Below are 16269 nucleotides of genomic sequence, written 5' to 3'. Positions count from 1 at the left end.
ACACATGCAAAGCGAAGCAAATTGTATGCTTGCCCCATGACTGAAAACATACTTGTTGCATGTAATGGCTGAGGTGTTCTAACTGTCCTACTGACGGTAACCTATTTAAAATGACGGAGCTAATATTTGCTTTATGATCGTATGTTTAAAACTTGTTAAATTTGAGTATTAGTTGCACTTTAACAAAATTTTGCATTTTCTTTACAGATATAGTAAGTAAAAAAGTTGTTCATTTTGTTTTGCTACACGAGGATGTGTCTCTTCAGTACTTTATACCAGCTCTTGCTTGAGAAGCTTGCCATTAACATTTAACAGTATCATGGACACCTGCAGAAGTATCATCCTTGCTTGAGAAAAATGAGCATCCTGCCTGACAAGTCCACCTCGCGACAAGATGAAACCTCTGGTTGAGAAACGGGGCAAACTGTTGGACTTGCCACTGCAATAACCTTTTATGTTTTAGCTCTTTGAAAAGTTGTTGCTAGATAAAAGACGTCTGATTAAATTTCAGACGCAACAACATAGATAAAATGTTTTAACATTTTTTCTACTTTGCCTGAGAGATTTGCCTGATTTATTCGCTGCAGAAGTATCCACTTTCAAGAGCTACTGAAGATGAAACTCCACTTTTTTAAGCTATCTATTTAATATATTCTTGTATCTGGTTTCAATGTGGAAAAATTGCATCTTTTTAAAAACTGCAAAGGCCTCTTTTCCAATGTGAGTATTCAGTTTCTGTGGAGTTACTGCGTTGCTGTATGTACTTTATTTTTCAAATCTAGGCAGTTGCTTGCAGTTTAGAACAAAGTTCCAGTAATTTATGCACAATTTCTGGTGCAGTTATGGCCTTGTTTGTTTTTTCTTCCTGCATTGTATTACTGCCAGTTTGGTTGATTTATTTATTGAGTTTGCCAGACCAGAAAAGTTGAAACATATGAACTATTTTCACTCTTTGCTTTTTCTAGATTTTCAATAAAGACTTGAAAAAGAACATTATACATTTACTACAATTATTTATTTTTAAATTCCTATTTAATGTTACTTGATGCTTCAGTTAACTACAACAGAAAAGTAATATAATGCCTAAAGTTGGAGAGGTAGAAGTGTGCATTTCTTTTTGCAAAGTTACTACATTTGTTGAGGAAATGCTTTTATACTTGCACCAATAGCACTTCAAAGGAATACTGACTAGATTGAATTAATTAGTGAATAATTTTTAGATCTCTACATTTCTAGTTTTTATTTCTCCATGTGGTAAACCACTGTTTGTATTCCACTGTGTACATGCCTGGACATGCCTCGGCTGACTCCTCCCACAAGTCCTAGTATAAAGGTGACTGCTCCCCAGCCCCTTTGTATTCTGGACCGGTCGACCACTCGAGGCAGACCTTCATTCTTTTGTTAATAAAAGCCTTTAGTTACTCTCTTAACTCTGTCTTTTATGAGTAATTGATAGCGCATCAATTTTATTAACAAAATTTTTATAATGGAGAAGATCCTCACACCAGCATGCCTGGACTTAGATCATCGGGAGGCGGACTCATCCACCAAGTTTACTCACTGGCTTAAGTGTTTCGAAAAATTCCTGACCGCCTCCGCAGCAATCAAATCGGACGAGGACAAACTGGATGTCCTGACCTCCAAAGTGAACCACCGAGTGTACTCGGTCATCCAAGACGCGACCTCGTACGCGGACGCTATCAAGCTCCTCAAGGACCAGTACACGCGCCCAGTGAACGAAGTGTGCGCCAGGCACCTTCTGGGGAGTCGTAAACAACAACCTGGGGAATCGACCGTGGAATACCTTCAGGCACTGTCTGTGCTTGGCCGGGCCTGTGGTTGTAAGGATGTAAAGGCCGTCGTGTACACAGAGGAACTTATCCGGGACGCTTTTGTAGCGGGCCACAGATCCAATTACACCCGACAGCGACTGTTGGAGCAGAGTGACCTCGACCTCAACAAGGCCTCTGAACTCGCACTATCATTGGATGCAGCCTACCAGGGCATGGATGCCTACTCCTCTGCACCGTGGACGCCGCGGGGAATGACAGCCTGGGACACGGTAGGACCGCCTCATAGCGCCGTGCCACCCCAGCCACACCCCAGCAACGGCCCAACTACCGCAGCAGTGTCCCAAGGCCAGACAGCAGTGCCCCAAGGCCAGAAATGCTACTTCTGTGGCCAGGCAAAACACCCCAGAGCGCGCTGCCCGGCGAAAAACGCGATCTGCTCGGGCTGTGGGAAGAAGGGACACTACGCTAACGTCTGCAGGGCCAAAGCCACCCCGAACCCCAGCAGCGCCGCGTGTGGGCCATGCGGGCCGCCATCTTGGGCCTCCCGGCCATGTGCGAACCACCGGTACAGCAGCCATTTTGGATGCCTCCAGCCACATGGGGATCATGGACGCCGCCATCTTGGACGACAGCCGGAACGCAGCAGGCCCCCAACACCGCCTCATCTGATACCCGCAGCGACACACCGACCCCTACGCTGGCATCCGTTACACTGGACCAAGCGAGACCGCACCAGCTGGCCAGTTCCACAATGGACATTAAGGTAAATGGCCACGATACAATCTGCCTTTTTGACTCTGGGAGCACGGAGAGCTACATCCACCCCGACACGGTGCGGCGTTGCTCTCTCCCAGTCCTGCCTGCGCACCAGCGGATTTCTATGGCCTCCGAGTCCCAGTCGGCGGACATCGGCGGCTACTGCGTAGTGACACTCGTAGTAGACGGGACCGTGTACGATCATTTTAAACTTCTGGTCCTGCCCGACCTCTGCGCTGCCGTCCTGCTGGGGTTAGATTTTCAGTGCCACCTTAAAAGTGTTACGATGGCGTACGGTGGACCCCTACCCCCACTCACAGTCCGCAGCCAGCAGCTCCCAAATTGCCCGCCGCGCACCAGGTGCAACCTCTCCACACCCAGAGTCACACCCCCCCCACTGTTTGCTAACCTCACCCCCGACTGTAAGCCCATCGCCACAAAGAGCAGGCGATACAGTGCCGGGGACAGGGTTTTCATTAAAACCGAAGTGGAGCAGCTCCTGAAGGAAGGGATTATTGAGGGCAGCACCAGCCCCTGGCGAGCCCAGGTTGTGGTCGTTAAGACCGGCGAGAAGCAGCGCCTGGTCATCGACTACAGCCAGACAATAAATCGCTACACCCTGCTGGACGCCTACCCACTCCCCCGCATAGCTGATATGGTCAACCAGATCACGCAGTACCGCGTCTTCTCGACCATTGACCTGAAATCAGCGTACCACCAGCTCCCTATCCGCCCTGAGGACCGCCAGTATACTGCCTTTGAGGCAAACAGCCGCCTCTATCACTTCCTTAGGGTTCCCTTTGGCGTCACCAACGGGGTCTCCGTCTTCCAAAGGGAGATGGACCGGATGGTAGATCAAAATGCGTTGCAGGCCACTTTCCCATATCTGGACAATGTGACCATCTGCGGCCATGACTTGCAGGACCATGACGCAAACCTCGAAAAATTCCTCCGCACCGCCCAACTCCTGAACCTGACATATAACAAGGAGAAGTGCATATTCCGCACAAACCGCCTCGCCATCCTTGGCTGTGTTGTGGAACACGGAGTCATCGGCCCCGACCCCGACCGGATGCGTCCCCTTATGGAACCCCCACTGCCTCAAGGCCCTGAAGAGGTGCCTGGGGTTTTTCTCCTATTATGCCCAGTGGGTCCCCTACTATGCGGACAAGGGCCATCCGCTGATCAAGTCCACCTCTTTTCCCTTGACGGCAGAGGCCCGCTTAGCCTTCCACCGTATCAAGGAAGACATTGCCAAAGCCACCATGCACGCAGTGGACGAATCCATCCCCTTCCAGGTGGAAAGCGACGCGTCCGACTTTGCCCTGGCCGCTACCCTCAATCAGGCGGGGAGACCCGTGGCCTTCTTTTCACGAACCCTCCAAGGCCCGGAGACCAGACACTCCGCTGTTGAGAAGGAGGCCCAGGCGATTGTGGAGGCTGTGCGTCATTGGAGGCACTACCTGGCCGGAAAATGATTTATCCTGCTCACTGACCAGCGTTCAGTTGCTTTCATGTTTAACAACAAGCAGAGGGGCAAAATCAAAAATGACAAGATCTTGAGGTGGAGAATCGAACTTTCCACCTACAATTACGAGATCTTGTACCGGCCCGGGAAGCTCAATGAACCCCTGGATGCGCTATCGCGTGGCACCTGCGACAGCGCGCAGATCGATAGACTGCGGGCCCTCCACAATGACCTCTGCCACCCGGGGGTCACCAGGTTCTTCCACTTCATCAAGGCCCGCAACCTGCCTTACTCTATTGAGGAGGTCAGGATCATGACCAGGAACTGCCAAGTCTGCGCTGAGTGCAAACCGCACTTTTATAGACCAGACAGGGCCCACCTGATAAAAGCCACTCGCCCCTTCGAGCGCCTGAGCGTTGATTTTAAAGGGCCTCTCCCCTCCTCCGACCGCAATGTGTACTTCCTCAATATTATTGATGAGTACTCCCGTTTCCCGTTCGCCATCCCCTGCCCGGACATGACCAGTGCCACGGTCATTAAATGTCTGAACGACCTCTTCACCCTGTTCGGTTTCCCCAGCTATATCCATAGCGACCGGGGCTCATCGTTTATGAGCGACGAACTCCGTCAGTACCTGCTAACTAGGGGTATTGCCACAAGCAGGACCACCAGTTCCAACCCCCGGGGGAACGGACAGGTGGAAAGAGAAAATGCGACAGTTTGGAAGGCCGCCCTGCTAGCCTTAAAGTCTAGGGGCCTTCCAACCTCCCGCTGGCAGGATGTGCTCCCCGATGCGCTCCACTCTATTCGGTCACTGCTCTGCACTGCCACTAACGCCACCCCTCATGAGAAAATGTTTGTCTTCCCAAGGAAGTCCACATCGGGGACATCGCTACCGCCATGGCTGACGTCCCCAGGGCCGGTCCTACTGAGAAGGCACGTGAGGACCCATAAAACGGACCCCCTGGTCGAGAGGGTCGACCTCCTCCACGCCAACCCCCAGTATGCTTACATTGCATACCCGGACGGGCGGGAGGACACAGTCTCCATAAGAGACCTTGCACCCTTGGGGGCCGCAGTAACCCACTACTCACTACCACCCCCCCCCCCCAACGATCCGATATCCAGCCCCGGCAGACGGCAGGCCTGGGCCCAGCGACCCGCTCGACATCTACGAGGATGACACGCCTGTGCCACAGCCTACGCGGGACTCGACGCCGGAAGCTCCACTACCCCTGCCGTCGCCACGCCGATCACAGCGGCAGACAAGACCTCCGGAGAGACTCCAATACACTAACTTTTAATACACTTCACCCCGCCGGACTCAATTTTAAACAAGGGGTGAATGTGGTAAACCACTGTTTGTATTCCACTGTGTACATGCCTGGACATGCCTCGGCTGACTCCTCCCACAAGTCCTAGTATAAAGGTGACTGCTCCCCAGCCCCTTTGTATTCTGGACCGGTCGACCACTCGAGGCAGACCTTCATTCTTTTGTTAATAAAAGCCTTTAGTTACTCTCTTAACTCTCAGTCTTTTATGAGTAATTGATAGCGCATCACTCCAAAAATGTGTTCAAAAAATGCACGTTAATTGTTACTGCTAGACTGCACGTGGGTGAGAATAGCAGCAGCACCAGCCATTCCTTTGCAAGCAATGAATTCAGTTTTGCCTCCTGCTGAAGAGTTGTGAAAGGTTGGAGTACTCATTCTACCTTTCTGTACAATCAAGGGAATGTGGCTGCTATGCTGTGCCTATTCCAAGCTTGAATCATAGAAATTTATGACACAGAAGGAGGCCATCGTGTCTGTGCCGGCCGAAAAAGAGCTATCCAGCCTAATCCCACTTTCCAGCTCTTGGTCCGTAGCCTTGTAGGCTCCGGCACTTCAAGTGCATATCCCAGTACATTTTAAATGCAATGAGAGTTTCTGCCTCTACCACCCTTTCAGGCAGTGAGTTCCAGACACCCACCACCCTCTGGGTGAAAACAGTTTTCCTCATCTCCCCTCTAATCCTTCTATCAATTTCTTTAAATCAGTGCCCCCCTGGTTATTGACCACTCTGCTAAGGGAAATAGGTCTTTCCTATCCACTCTTATCGAGGCCCCTCATAATTTTATACACCTCAATTAAGTCTCCCCTCAGCCTCCTCTGCACCAAAGAAAACAACCCCAGCCTTATCCAATCTTTCCTCACAGCTAAAATTCTCCAATCCTGGCAACATCCTCGTAAATCTCCTCTGTACCCTCTCTAGTGCAATCACATCTTTCCTATAATGTGGTGACCAGAACTGTACGCAGTACTCTAGCTGTGGCCTAACTAGTGTTTATACAGTTCAAGCATAACCTCACTGTTCTTATATTCTATGCCTCAACTAATAAAGGAAAGTATCCCATATGCCTTCTTAACCACCTAATCTACCTGTCCTGCTACCTTCAGGGATCTGTGGACATGCACTCCAAGGTTCCTCTGTTCCTCTACACTTCTCAGTATCCCACCATTTATTGTGTATTCCCTTGCTTTGTTAGCCCTCCCCAAATGCATTACCTCATACTTCTCCGGATTGAATTCCATTTGCCACTTTTCTGCCCACCTGACCAATTCATTGATATGTAACCCCTTCTCGGTTCTCTAGATATATGTGAGATGTGGTCTCTGTTGTAGACAGTATTCTATAGTCCAGTAAGGAGATCACTACTACAATGGCTTAATTCTAATTATCTTACTTTATAGTTTTAACGTCAGACAGTATAAGAAGATTACGGGTCAATGACCTAAATTAAACATTTGCATACATTAGAATGAATCTAGACATAATAAACATACATTCTCCATTTATATGGATTCAAAGGAGAATCTGTCCCTGTGTCCAAATTCGAGTGCACTCTTTCGTTGGCGCGCTTAAGTTGGAGCTCATGGTATGTATAATGTCTGCAAGACTTACGACTCCGAACCCCTTCGTTGAATTCTCTTCACGATCACTGAATCCCACTTTGAGTTCTGGATGCAGAGCTACTAATACGAAGGGCGGCGGCCGAGTTTGGAAGCCCGGGACGGGATGCGGCAGCCATTTGCCTCCTGAGCCCTCTTTTCAGAGCTCCTGCCCTCTTTTCTTCCAGTCGCTCCCGTTTCCCGCTCGAAAAACCCCGACTCCACCCCTTCCTCCTGGGGTTTCTGCCTGGAGGTTGCGCAGCCTCACTGTCTGCAACAGTTGATACTGGTGCAGAATTATGGAAAGTCTGCTCTTAGTCACATTGTGTCCTTAAAAGTTCTTGCCGTACCTTCACATGGGCAACTTTAACCCAGGGATTTATAACAATGATAATACAGTGTCTAAGTTAAAGATTGATAACCATACTTAGCGTACATAACATTTCCAGTGGGTATTACACTCCCCCCCCCCCCTACCAAATATAGGCATGTCCCCATGACTAATGAACTTTACACATAAGTGGTTGCATGCTTCCCAACCATGTATAAAGGGAGGTAACATATCGAACCGTAGGGGCTATCATTACACTTGGCACTCCTAGTGTACTGTATGTCAATCTTTCAGGAACCTTCTTAACTCGCTGTGAGCTCCTTATTTCGGATACCCGGTCTTCAGTTCCTTCAACTACGTTGGAGGCGTTGGTTCCTTTGTTATCATGCCTTTCAGTCTCTTTTATCTCCTTCTCGGAAGCATCTGGTTCTTCCCAGACCATGTCCAAATCTGAACTAAATGGTTCAGACAATTCATCCAGATTCTGTCTTATGTGTCTTTCTGGGAGGTCGTACCATAGATCCCATTCTTCATCTTCCGACTCATCAGGTTCCTCATGATCCACACACTGTGTCATGGGTTTTCTGTCTTCTGGAACAAAGTTTTCCTGGTTTCTCGTTTTTTTCCTCCTTCTTCTCTGCAGGGTTCTCCTACTAGGTGTCGGCTCATTATCCGCTGGCGGATCCAGATGCACTTGCTGTCCCAATGGCAGGATATGATTCCGGTGCAGTATTTTTATGGGTCCATTCCCACCTGCAGGTTTTAGCCGAAACATAGGTAGTTGTGACATTTGACTTTCAACAATGTAAGGTGTAGAAGCCCAGCGGTCTGCTAACTTATGTTTCCCTTGAAGTCCTAGGTTCCGTATGAGAACTCGGTCACCAGGCATGAGTTGGGAAAAACGGATCTTCTGGTCATACCTCTGCTTATTTCCTTTATTCTGTTTGGCAGAAACAGACTCAGCAAGTTCATAAGCAGCTTGCAATTCCTTTCTCATGTCAGATACATACTTGAGGTAAGTTCTCTGTGATGTGCCATCACTGGATACTCCGAAACACAAATCCACCGGCATCCTCGCTTCACGTCCAAACATGAGGTAGTACAGTGAAAAACCAGTAGCGTCATTTCGGGTACAATTATAAGAATGAACAAGATGTCCAATGTGCCGACTCCACTTGTTCTTTCGCTTTGAATCCAGCGTTCCAAGCATGTCTAACAAAGTACGGTTAAACCGCTCAGGTTGAGGATCTCCCTGAGGATGGTATGGAGTTGTTCTTGACTTCTCAATCCTGAGCATGGACAACAACTCATGTATAAGTCTACTTTCAAAGTCTCTACCTTGATCACTGTGTATTCGCTTTGGCAGTCCATAGTGGATGAAGTATTTCTCCCACAACACTTTGGCAACGGTGGATGCTTTCTGATCCTTTGTGGGAAAAGCTTGGGCATAGCGAGTATAATGATCTGTAATGACCAAGACATTTGCGGTATTGCTGGAATCGGGTTCGATGGACAGAAAATCCATACAGACAAGGTCTAGAGGTCCATCACTTTGCATGTGAAACAGAGGAGCAACTCTTTTAGGTAAAGTCTTTCTCTGGACACAACGTGCACAGGACTTGCAGAACTCCTCAACCGCAGACTTCATACGCGGCCAATAGAATCTGTCCTTGACCAACCCATAGGTCTTATCTACTCCCAGATGACCTGCGTCATCATGCAAAGACTTCATCACTATTTCCCTGTACTTTTCAGGCAGGACCAACTGTGAATGACATGGTTTAGTGGGTGGGTGAGTGATTCTACACAACACTCCCTCTTTAATTTCCAAGTGGTCCCATTCTCTTCGGAGCAGACGACAGTCAGGATGTTTTGATTGTCGATCTGTGTAATATCACCCAGACGGAGAGCTGAAAACACCTCATGAATACAGGGATCCTCCTGTTGTGCTTTGGATATTTCAGATGAACACAACATGGGTAAGTTTTGTACATCCAAACTGGAAAGGTTGCAAAATGCCTGGGGAACAGCATGCATTGACGCTCCCAAGTGGTCAATCTCTCGGGCATGAAATGAATTCTTTGGTCCAGATACCACGGACATCTGACACATTACTTTCACATCTGCTGAAGCAACATCTTTCCACTCTGGTTTCTGGTAGTGTGGGCGACGAGACAGAGCATCTGCGTCAATGTTCTGGTTCCCAGGTCTGTACCTGAGACTAAAGTCGTAAGCAGATAGTGCAGCAAGCCAGCGGCGGCTGGTGGCATCAAGTTTTGCCGAAGTCAACACATAGGTTAATGGATTATTGTCTGTCCTCACTTCAAACTTCACTCCATACAGATAATCCTGCAGCTTATCCACCACCCCCCACTTCAACGCCAAGAATTCTAGCTTATGAGCTGGGTAGTTACGCTCTGATGGCGTAAGACTGCGACTGATGAACGCTACAGGTCTCAGTCCTGCTCCTTGGTCCTGATACAACACACCACCCAACCCTTCTTGACTGGCATCCATGTGTAGCACATATGGCAGCTGTGGGTTTGCAAAAGCCAACACGGGGGCTTGAGTAAGACTTTGCTTTAAGGTGTGGAAGGCTTCTTCGCATTTCTCATCCCATCTAACACCAAAAGGCTCAGAGGGTTTGAAGTAGTCCTTGTTCTCTTTACCTTTAGCCTTTTTCTTCCTCTCGGCTGGTGGCAGGTAACCAGCCAGCAGCTGATTCAGAGGATGGGCCACTTTGGAGTAATCCTGCACAAAGCGCCTGTAATATCCGCAGAACCCAAGAAATGACCGCAAGGCAGTCACTGTGTTTGGTTTGGGCCATGTGGTAACAGCTTCGATCTTGGATGGATCTGTGGCTACTCCATCCTGTGATACAATATGCCCCACATAGGACACGGATGTTTGGCAAAACTGACACTTGTCCAATGATAGCTTGAGACCTTCATCCTCCAGGTGACCAAGCACTTTCAGCAACCGAGCTTCGTGTTCTTCAAGGGTTGCCCCAAACACAATGATATCATCCAAGTACACCAATACTTCGAGCAAGTTCATGTCCCCAACTGTTTGTTCCATTATTCTTTGAAAAGTTGCTGGAGCGCCTGAAACTCCCTGTGGCATCCTTTCAAATTGGTAGAACCCAACTGGACATATAAAGGCTGTCTTTTCTTTGTCCGATTCACTCATCGGTATTTGGTAGTATCCACTTCTGAGATCCAACACACTGAACCACTTGCTTCCATTAAGACAAGCCAGTGCATCCTCAATTCTTGGAACGGTGTATTGGTCGGGAATAGTACGTCTGTTAAGCGTCCTAAAGTCCACACACATCCGAATCTTTCCGTTCTTTTTCCTCACCACCACTATAGGAGATGCATAAGGACTCCTGGACTTGGTAATGATCTCAGCTTCTTTTAACTGCGACAGGTGCTGTCTCACTGCTTCAATGTCAGCTGGTGCCAGCCGTCGAGACCTCTCCCGAAAGGGTTTATCCTCAGTAATTCTGATAGAATGGCGAGTACTCTTACTACAACCAACATCAAACTCATGAGTAGAGAAAACTCCTCTCTGCTCCATCATCTTCCTGACTAATCGGTCCTTCCATTCTTTAGGAACGAATGAATCTCCAAAGTTGAAGGAGGAGGGTGTCAGATCTCCGGTTGAGTTAACTTTGGACTCTTCCTTCACATGTGACGACAGTACATTTACAGGAAACAGATGCGCAATTGGCATTCCTTTCCTCAATGTGATTCCTTTGCCTGACATATTCCTCACGGTCACTGTAACTCTCCTTGACATCACAGCTGTCGGGGTCTGCAACTCTGGTCTCACCAGAAGCTCATTTGGAAACCGTGACTCTTCTGCAGGATCATCAGGTGACTCTATCAGAATGGCTTCAGTACCTGGCGTTCCAGGGAATTTTGGTATCCCAGGGATTCTAGTCACTCCTCCAGGACGCAGGGTGATAGGTTTGGCTCGAACGTACCACACAGTTCCTCTTTTGCTAGCATCTACGTCGGAAGAAAGTTCAGGCAGTTTCTCAAAAGCCTTTTTGAAAACAGGGTGAATGTGTCTGGTGCTCAAGAAGTTTTCACCTCCCTGCTCTTTGCAGCTTGTCAGGAGTCGTCTCACTATGGGTGTATTACTGCCAACCAGTATGGAAACCTCACCTTTCACCATGGGGTCAGGGCAAACCAACACAAGTGCATCAATGGTCTCAGTGGTCCCTACATCAGCTTCCAAGAACTCCAACCTCAGCGACAAATAGCCATCATATGGGTAATCAGCAGGACTAAGGCCCCAGATCTGCAGAAGACTGATTGGGGTTAACGGCAAATGCGTCAGGTATCGGTCATAGAAGGATCTGTACAGTATGGTAACCTGAGAACCCGTGTCGAGGATAGCTTTATTATAAATGCCTTCAATCTGTATTGATACAGCAGAACTCGGCCCTACTAAACCTTCAGGTATGATGTCTTTCATATCCCCTCGTCTATTATTGCACTTAGCGGAACGTGTCTTAACTACAGGGACAGCAGGCCGTTCCGTTACTGTGCCCCTTTGTAGTTTCCCGACTTCTTGGTAAGTTTTATGAGACGGTCATTTACTTTTTTTAGATTTTCCTCACCTCTACATTCTCGCTTGAAATGTCCATCCTTTCCACAGTTATAACAAAAGACTCCAGGTCTATCTCCTTCATGGGGATATCCTTTAGAGGAATCATTCATTTTGCTGTTAGACTTCGCAGGGTGTTCAACCTTTTGCACCCGTGCGTCATCCCTTTCTGTGTTGGACTTAGACCGAAAATATGCCATCTCGGCTCTCATGACATTTATTTCCTTCTTCAGCTGTTCCATCTCAGGGTTGACATCACCCTTAGGAGTAGGAACTGTAACAGGAGTCACAAGCTTGGACATCACAGCACTCTTTGCTACATTCCGGGCCTGAAGCATATCCTCCTCCTCTCTGACTTCCCTTAGCAGCTCAGTGAAGGTAGGTGGATCTCGCAACTTATGGGTCATGCGTATGCGAAGAGCAGTCACGTCTTCGAGCAATGCACCTCGCACAACCTGTTCAATGCGGAATCGATTCATTTCAGGCAACTCAATCCCTCTTTTCCGTAACATACAATGCAGCAGTTTGTCTATTCTCAGCAGATAACTGGACAGCTTCTCTCCCTCACACTGGAATGTGCTTCTGAATCTGACCATCAAATCTGAAATGGTTTCAGTAGTTCCAAAGGCAGTTTCTAGAGCCTGCATGTAGTCAAAGGAAGTAGCAGAGGTGTTCTGCGCCTTTAAGAATCTTACAATGTCAGCAGCAGGACCCTTAAGGCTTTCTACTATTCTCTGCCTCTTCACATTGTCACTGCACTGCCATTCCTCTAGCAGAAGCAGGGTCTGCTCAGCCCAGGCGTCGTACTCCTCTTCCCCACTGGGAGTTGGTCTCACTCCTGAGAACATACGGAGCTTACGGTATCCCTGAGCCTCGAAGGGCAGATTGGTGCATTTATCCACCAGAGAACTAATGGCACTGACCAACTGAGTGTTCATATCCAGGGCCGAAGGACCTATCAGACCTTTGACATCAGCAACAGTCTTTCCTTCTTGTGTCAAGAATGACAACAACTTGGTCTGAAACCCTTCTTCTTCCTTAGTAGTAATAGGGACAAACTGAACTGGCCAGGGACCAGCCTCTTCAGAAAGCCCAACTGCCTCAGGTAAACCATGACCTCTCAGGTTCTCTGATGTCTGGATCAACACAAACTGCTTCTTGGTAGCTGTATCCAAGCAGCGCTCAACTATCCTAACCTTTCCAAAGGCTTTGACACAATTCAGAGCCCTTAGCAAGACATCATCAGGGTCATCGTTAGCAACACCATTCAGCACAATGGCATGGGTAGTAGCTATCTGCTTCCATTTGCACCAAGCTTCAACCTCAATAACATCCATCTTTTATGCTCAAACAGCCCAGTAGAAACCACAAACCACTCTCTTAGCAATGAGCATTCAATACTGTTAGTTTACTGACATAAATAGACCACAATCCCGGACGAGCCCCCAAAATGTAACCCCTTCTCGGTTCTCTAGATATATGTGAGATGTGGTCTCTGTTGTAGACAGTATTCTATAGTCCAGTAAGGAGATCACTACTACAATGGCTTAATTCTAATGATCTTACTTTATAGTTTTAACGTCAGACAGTATAAGAAGATTACGGGTCAATGACCTAAATTAGACATTTGCATACATTAGAATGAATCTAGACATAATAAACATACATTCTCCATTTATATGGATTCAAAGGAGAATCTGTCCCTGTATCCAAATTCGAGTGCACTCTTTCGTTGGCGTGCTTAAGTTGGAGCTCATGGTATGTATAATGTCTGCAAGACTTACGACTCCGAACCCCTTCGTTGAATTCTCTTCACGATCACTGAATCCCACTTTGAGTTCTGGATGCAGAGCTACTAATACGAAGGGCGGCGGCCGAGTTTGGAAGCCCGGGACGGGATGCGGCAGCCATTTGCCTCCTGCGCCCTCTTTTCAGAGCTCCTGCCCTCTTTTCTTCCAGTCGCTCCCGTTTCCCGCTCGAAAAACCCGACTCCACCCCTTCCTCCTGGGGTTTCTGCCTGGAGACTGCGCAGCCTCACTGTCTGCAACAATTGATACTGGTGCAGAATTATGGAAAGTCTGCTCTTAGTCACATTGGGCTAGATTTTCAGTATAGACAGTTTTGGGGCGCTAACCTTAGCGCCCGCCCGAAGTTAGCGCCCGCCCCAAAGTAGCGCCCCGTTGCCGGAAATTCAGTGGCTTCGCCCTAAGAGATTGGTGGAGCGCTAAAAGAGGCGTTCCACTCCTATCATTAGGCGCTAAGCCGGCGGTCCAGAGGGATAGCGCCCAGGCGGGGCGCAGCGCGGGTGCGGTCATTTTTGGACTGACAGCAGACCCCGTGGCGCCGACCAGCTCTTAAAGGGGGAAGGGACGAATTGGTCTGCTGCCACGCCCTGCACACTGCAGCCTTGCAAAGAGGCCTCAACACTGCTGCTCAGCCCCAGGGAGTCATGGCAACGCCAGAGAAGGCCCGTCAGCGTGCCCTGCGCTTCTCAGAGGGTGATCTGGACATAATGGTCACAGCTCTGGAGGTGAGGCACAAGATCTTGTTCCCAGAGAGTGGGAGGAATCCAACCCACCACGACTACACCAAAGCCTGGAAGCAGATCGCCCAGAGGGTGACGTTCACCGGCGATGCCCCCAGGACCCACAAACAATGTCGTAAAAAATACAACGATCTGACCAGGATTGTGAAGGTGAGTAGCCTTTCCAGTCTCCTCCTCATTCTTGCATGTACACCTGACATGATGGGCAAAGGGAGCTGAAAGTCCTATTGGCCAGCCCTCAGCCAGCAGCATTGGGACAGTCATGAGCATCACATGGCCATTCGGCACTCTACACTTTGTCCAAGCTATTCCACCATGGGAGGCAGTGCACACTGCATCAGGGCTTCACTCTGTCCAAGCTATTCCACCATGGGAGGCAGTGCACACTACATCAGGGCTTCACTCTGTCCAAGCTATTCCACCATGGGAGGCAGTGCACACTACATCAGGGCTTCACTCTGTCCACGCTATTCCACCATGGGAGGCAGTGCACACTACATCAGGGCTTCACTGCGCACTTACAGCCCGTCCTTTCTCTTGCAGGCTAAAGTAGCGGTTAATCGCCAGGCGCGTGCCAGGGGTGGCCGCGCCAAGCTGCAGAAGCTCACTTGGCTGGAGGAGCGCGTGTGTGTGCTCATGGGAGCCCGTGTGATTGTTCCCACAGCGTGCGGAGTATCCGACCCTCCACTGCCCGGCAATGGTAAGGACCTCGCCTTTTGGCCCTCTCGCGTCGCACTGGCCCATCCGAGCTACCTCCTTTGCCACTGTCCCACCAATGCGCTGAATGCCACCAGTCCTAACTCCCTCGCTGACGCCGTCTCCTCACTCTGAAGCTACTCTTGTGCATTCCTGCTTTCAGCTGGTGACGACCAGGACCCTGAAGCTGCCAGTGACAGCACCTCCGACCAGGAGGAGGAGGAGGAGCAAGCCGGACCTTCGGGGGAACAGTCACGTCCCGCAAGAGAGGAGGAAATGCTTGACACCTCCTCACTGGACGAGTGCCTGGAGGAACTGTCGCAGGGCAATGCAGCTTCTGGGACCAGTGGCGTCCAGCCACCCAGGAGCCGTGCGCGTGGCCCGCGGCCTTCCCCCCAAAGGAGGGAAGGATCAGAGGGGAGTGCTGCTGTTCGGCACACTCGCCGCCACCAACGCGGCAAGGGTCCCCTAGTTCGGCCCCCTCCTCCCCAGCGGGAGAGTCGCGACTCCAGTCCGGACACCTTCACCTCGGAGGAGGTGCGGAAGCTGGATAAGATGGTCGAGGAGTCGGACCGGCGCCACACGGAGCTCATGAGCGTGGTGGGGCGCATGCCTGAGGCCATCGAGTCGCTGGCGACCAGTGTGCGCGAGTTCGGGGCAGCAACTGCCGCGAGTGGCCGCATGCTGACTGATGCCGTCAAGACCCTGGCGGCTGTGATGCGCGCGCACATCAGGACCACAGGGGCACTCACTGCTGCCACACGCGCTGTCTCAGGCAGGCATCGCCAGGGCAGCCGCCGCGCTGGACCATCCCAGCAAGCCGCCCCTCGGCTGATTGTTGCGGATCCTGCAGTGCGGGCCCGGCCGAGTGCCACTGCGCCACAGCACCAGCCAGCGCATCCCACACGCCAGCTGGCCCACATTGCGCCATCCGTCGCCGCCATTCCCCCACTGGGGCGTCAAGGGCAAGCGGCTGCAGCTGATGGTGGCCAGGCTCAGGTGCGCCACTCAGCAGACGGCCCCTCGAGGCCCAAACGCTGTGTAGGCCGCCCCCCAGCGGCATCTGGCGGAAGGGCATCTGAGCCTCAGGCACCTTCCCCCAGCCTCGCAGCAGCCACTGGGCAGAGCTTGCG

General features: G+C 50.0%; 1 protein-coding gene across 3 annotated transcripts in view; it reads left to right on the top strand.

Annotated features, from left to right (window-relative positions):
- The window catches only part of hus1 (HUS1 checkpoint clamp component), a 55227-nt gene extending 54236 nt beyond the window's left edge, over positions 1–991 (top strand). For all 3 annotated transcript variants that reach the window (XM_085988105.1, XM_085988103.1, XM_085988106.1), the window contains one exon: positions 208–991. In XM_085988105.1, coding sequence (XP_085844231.1) covers positions 208–290 — 83 coding nt within the window. In that variant the 3' untranslated portion in view covers positions 291–991. The remainder of the gene's footprint in view (positions 1–207) is intronic.
- Positions 992–16269: the final 15278 nt, after the last annotated feature.

The sequence above is a fragment of the Somniosus microcephalus genome, chromosome 5, assembly GCF_052327205.1.
Source record: "Somniosus microcephalus isolate GS21.2 chromosome 5, FLI_Smic_1.0, whole genome shotgun sequence".
In the NCBI taxonomy this organism is placed as follows: domain Eukaryota; kingdom Metazoa; phylum Chordata; class Chondrichthyes; order Squaliformes; family Somniosidae; genus Somniosus; species Somniosus microcephalus.
The sequence above is the reverse complement of the archived record's forward strand: the minus strand, read 5'-3'. Positions and strand labels throughout refer to the sequence as shown.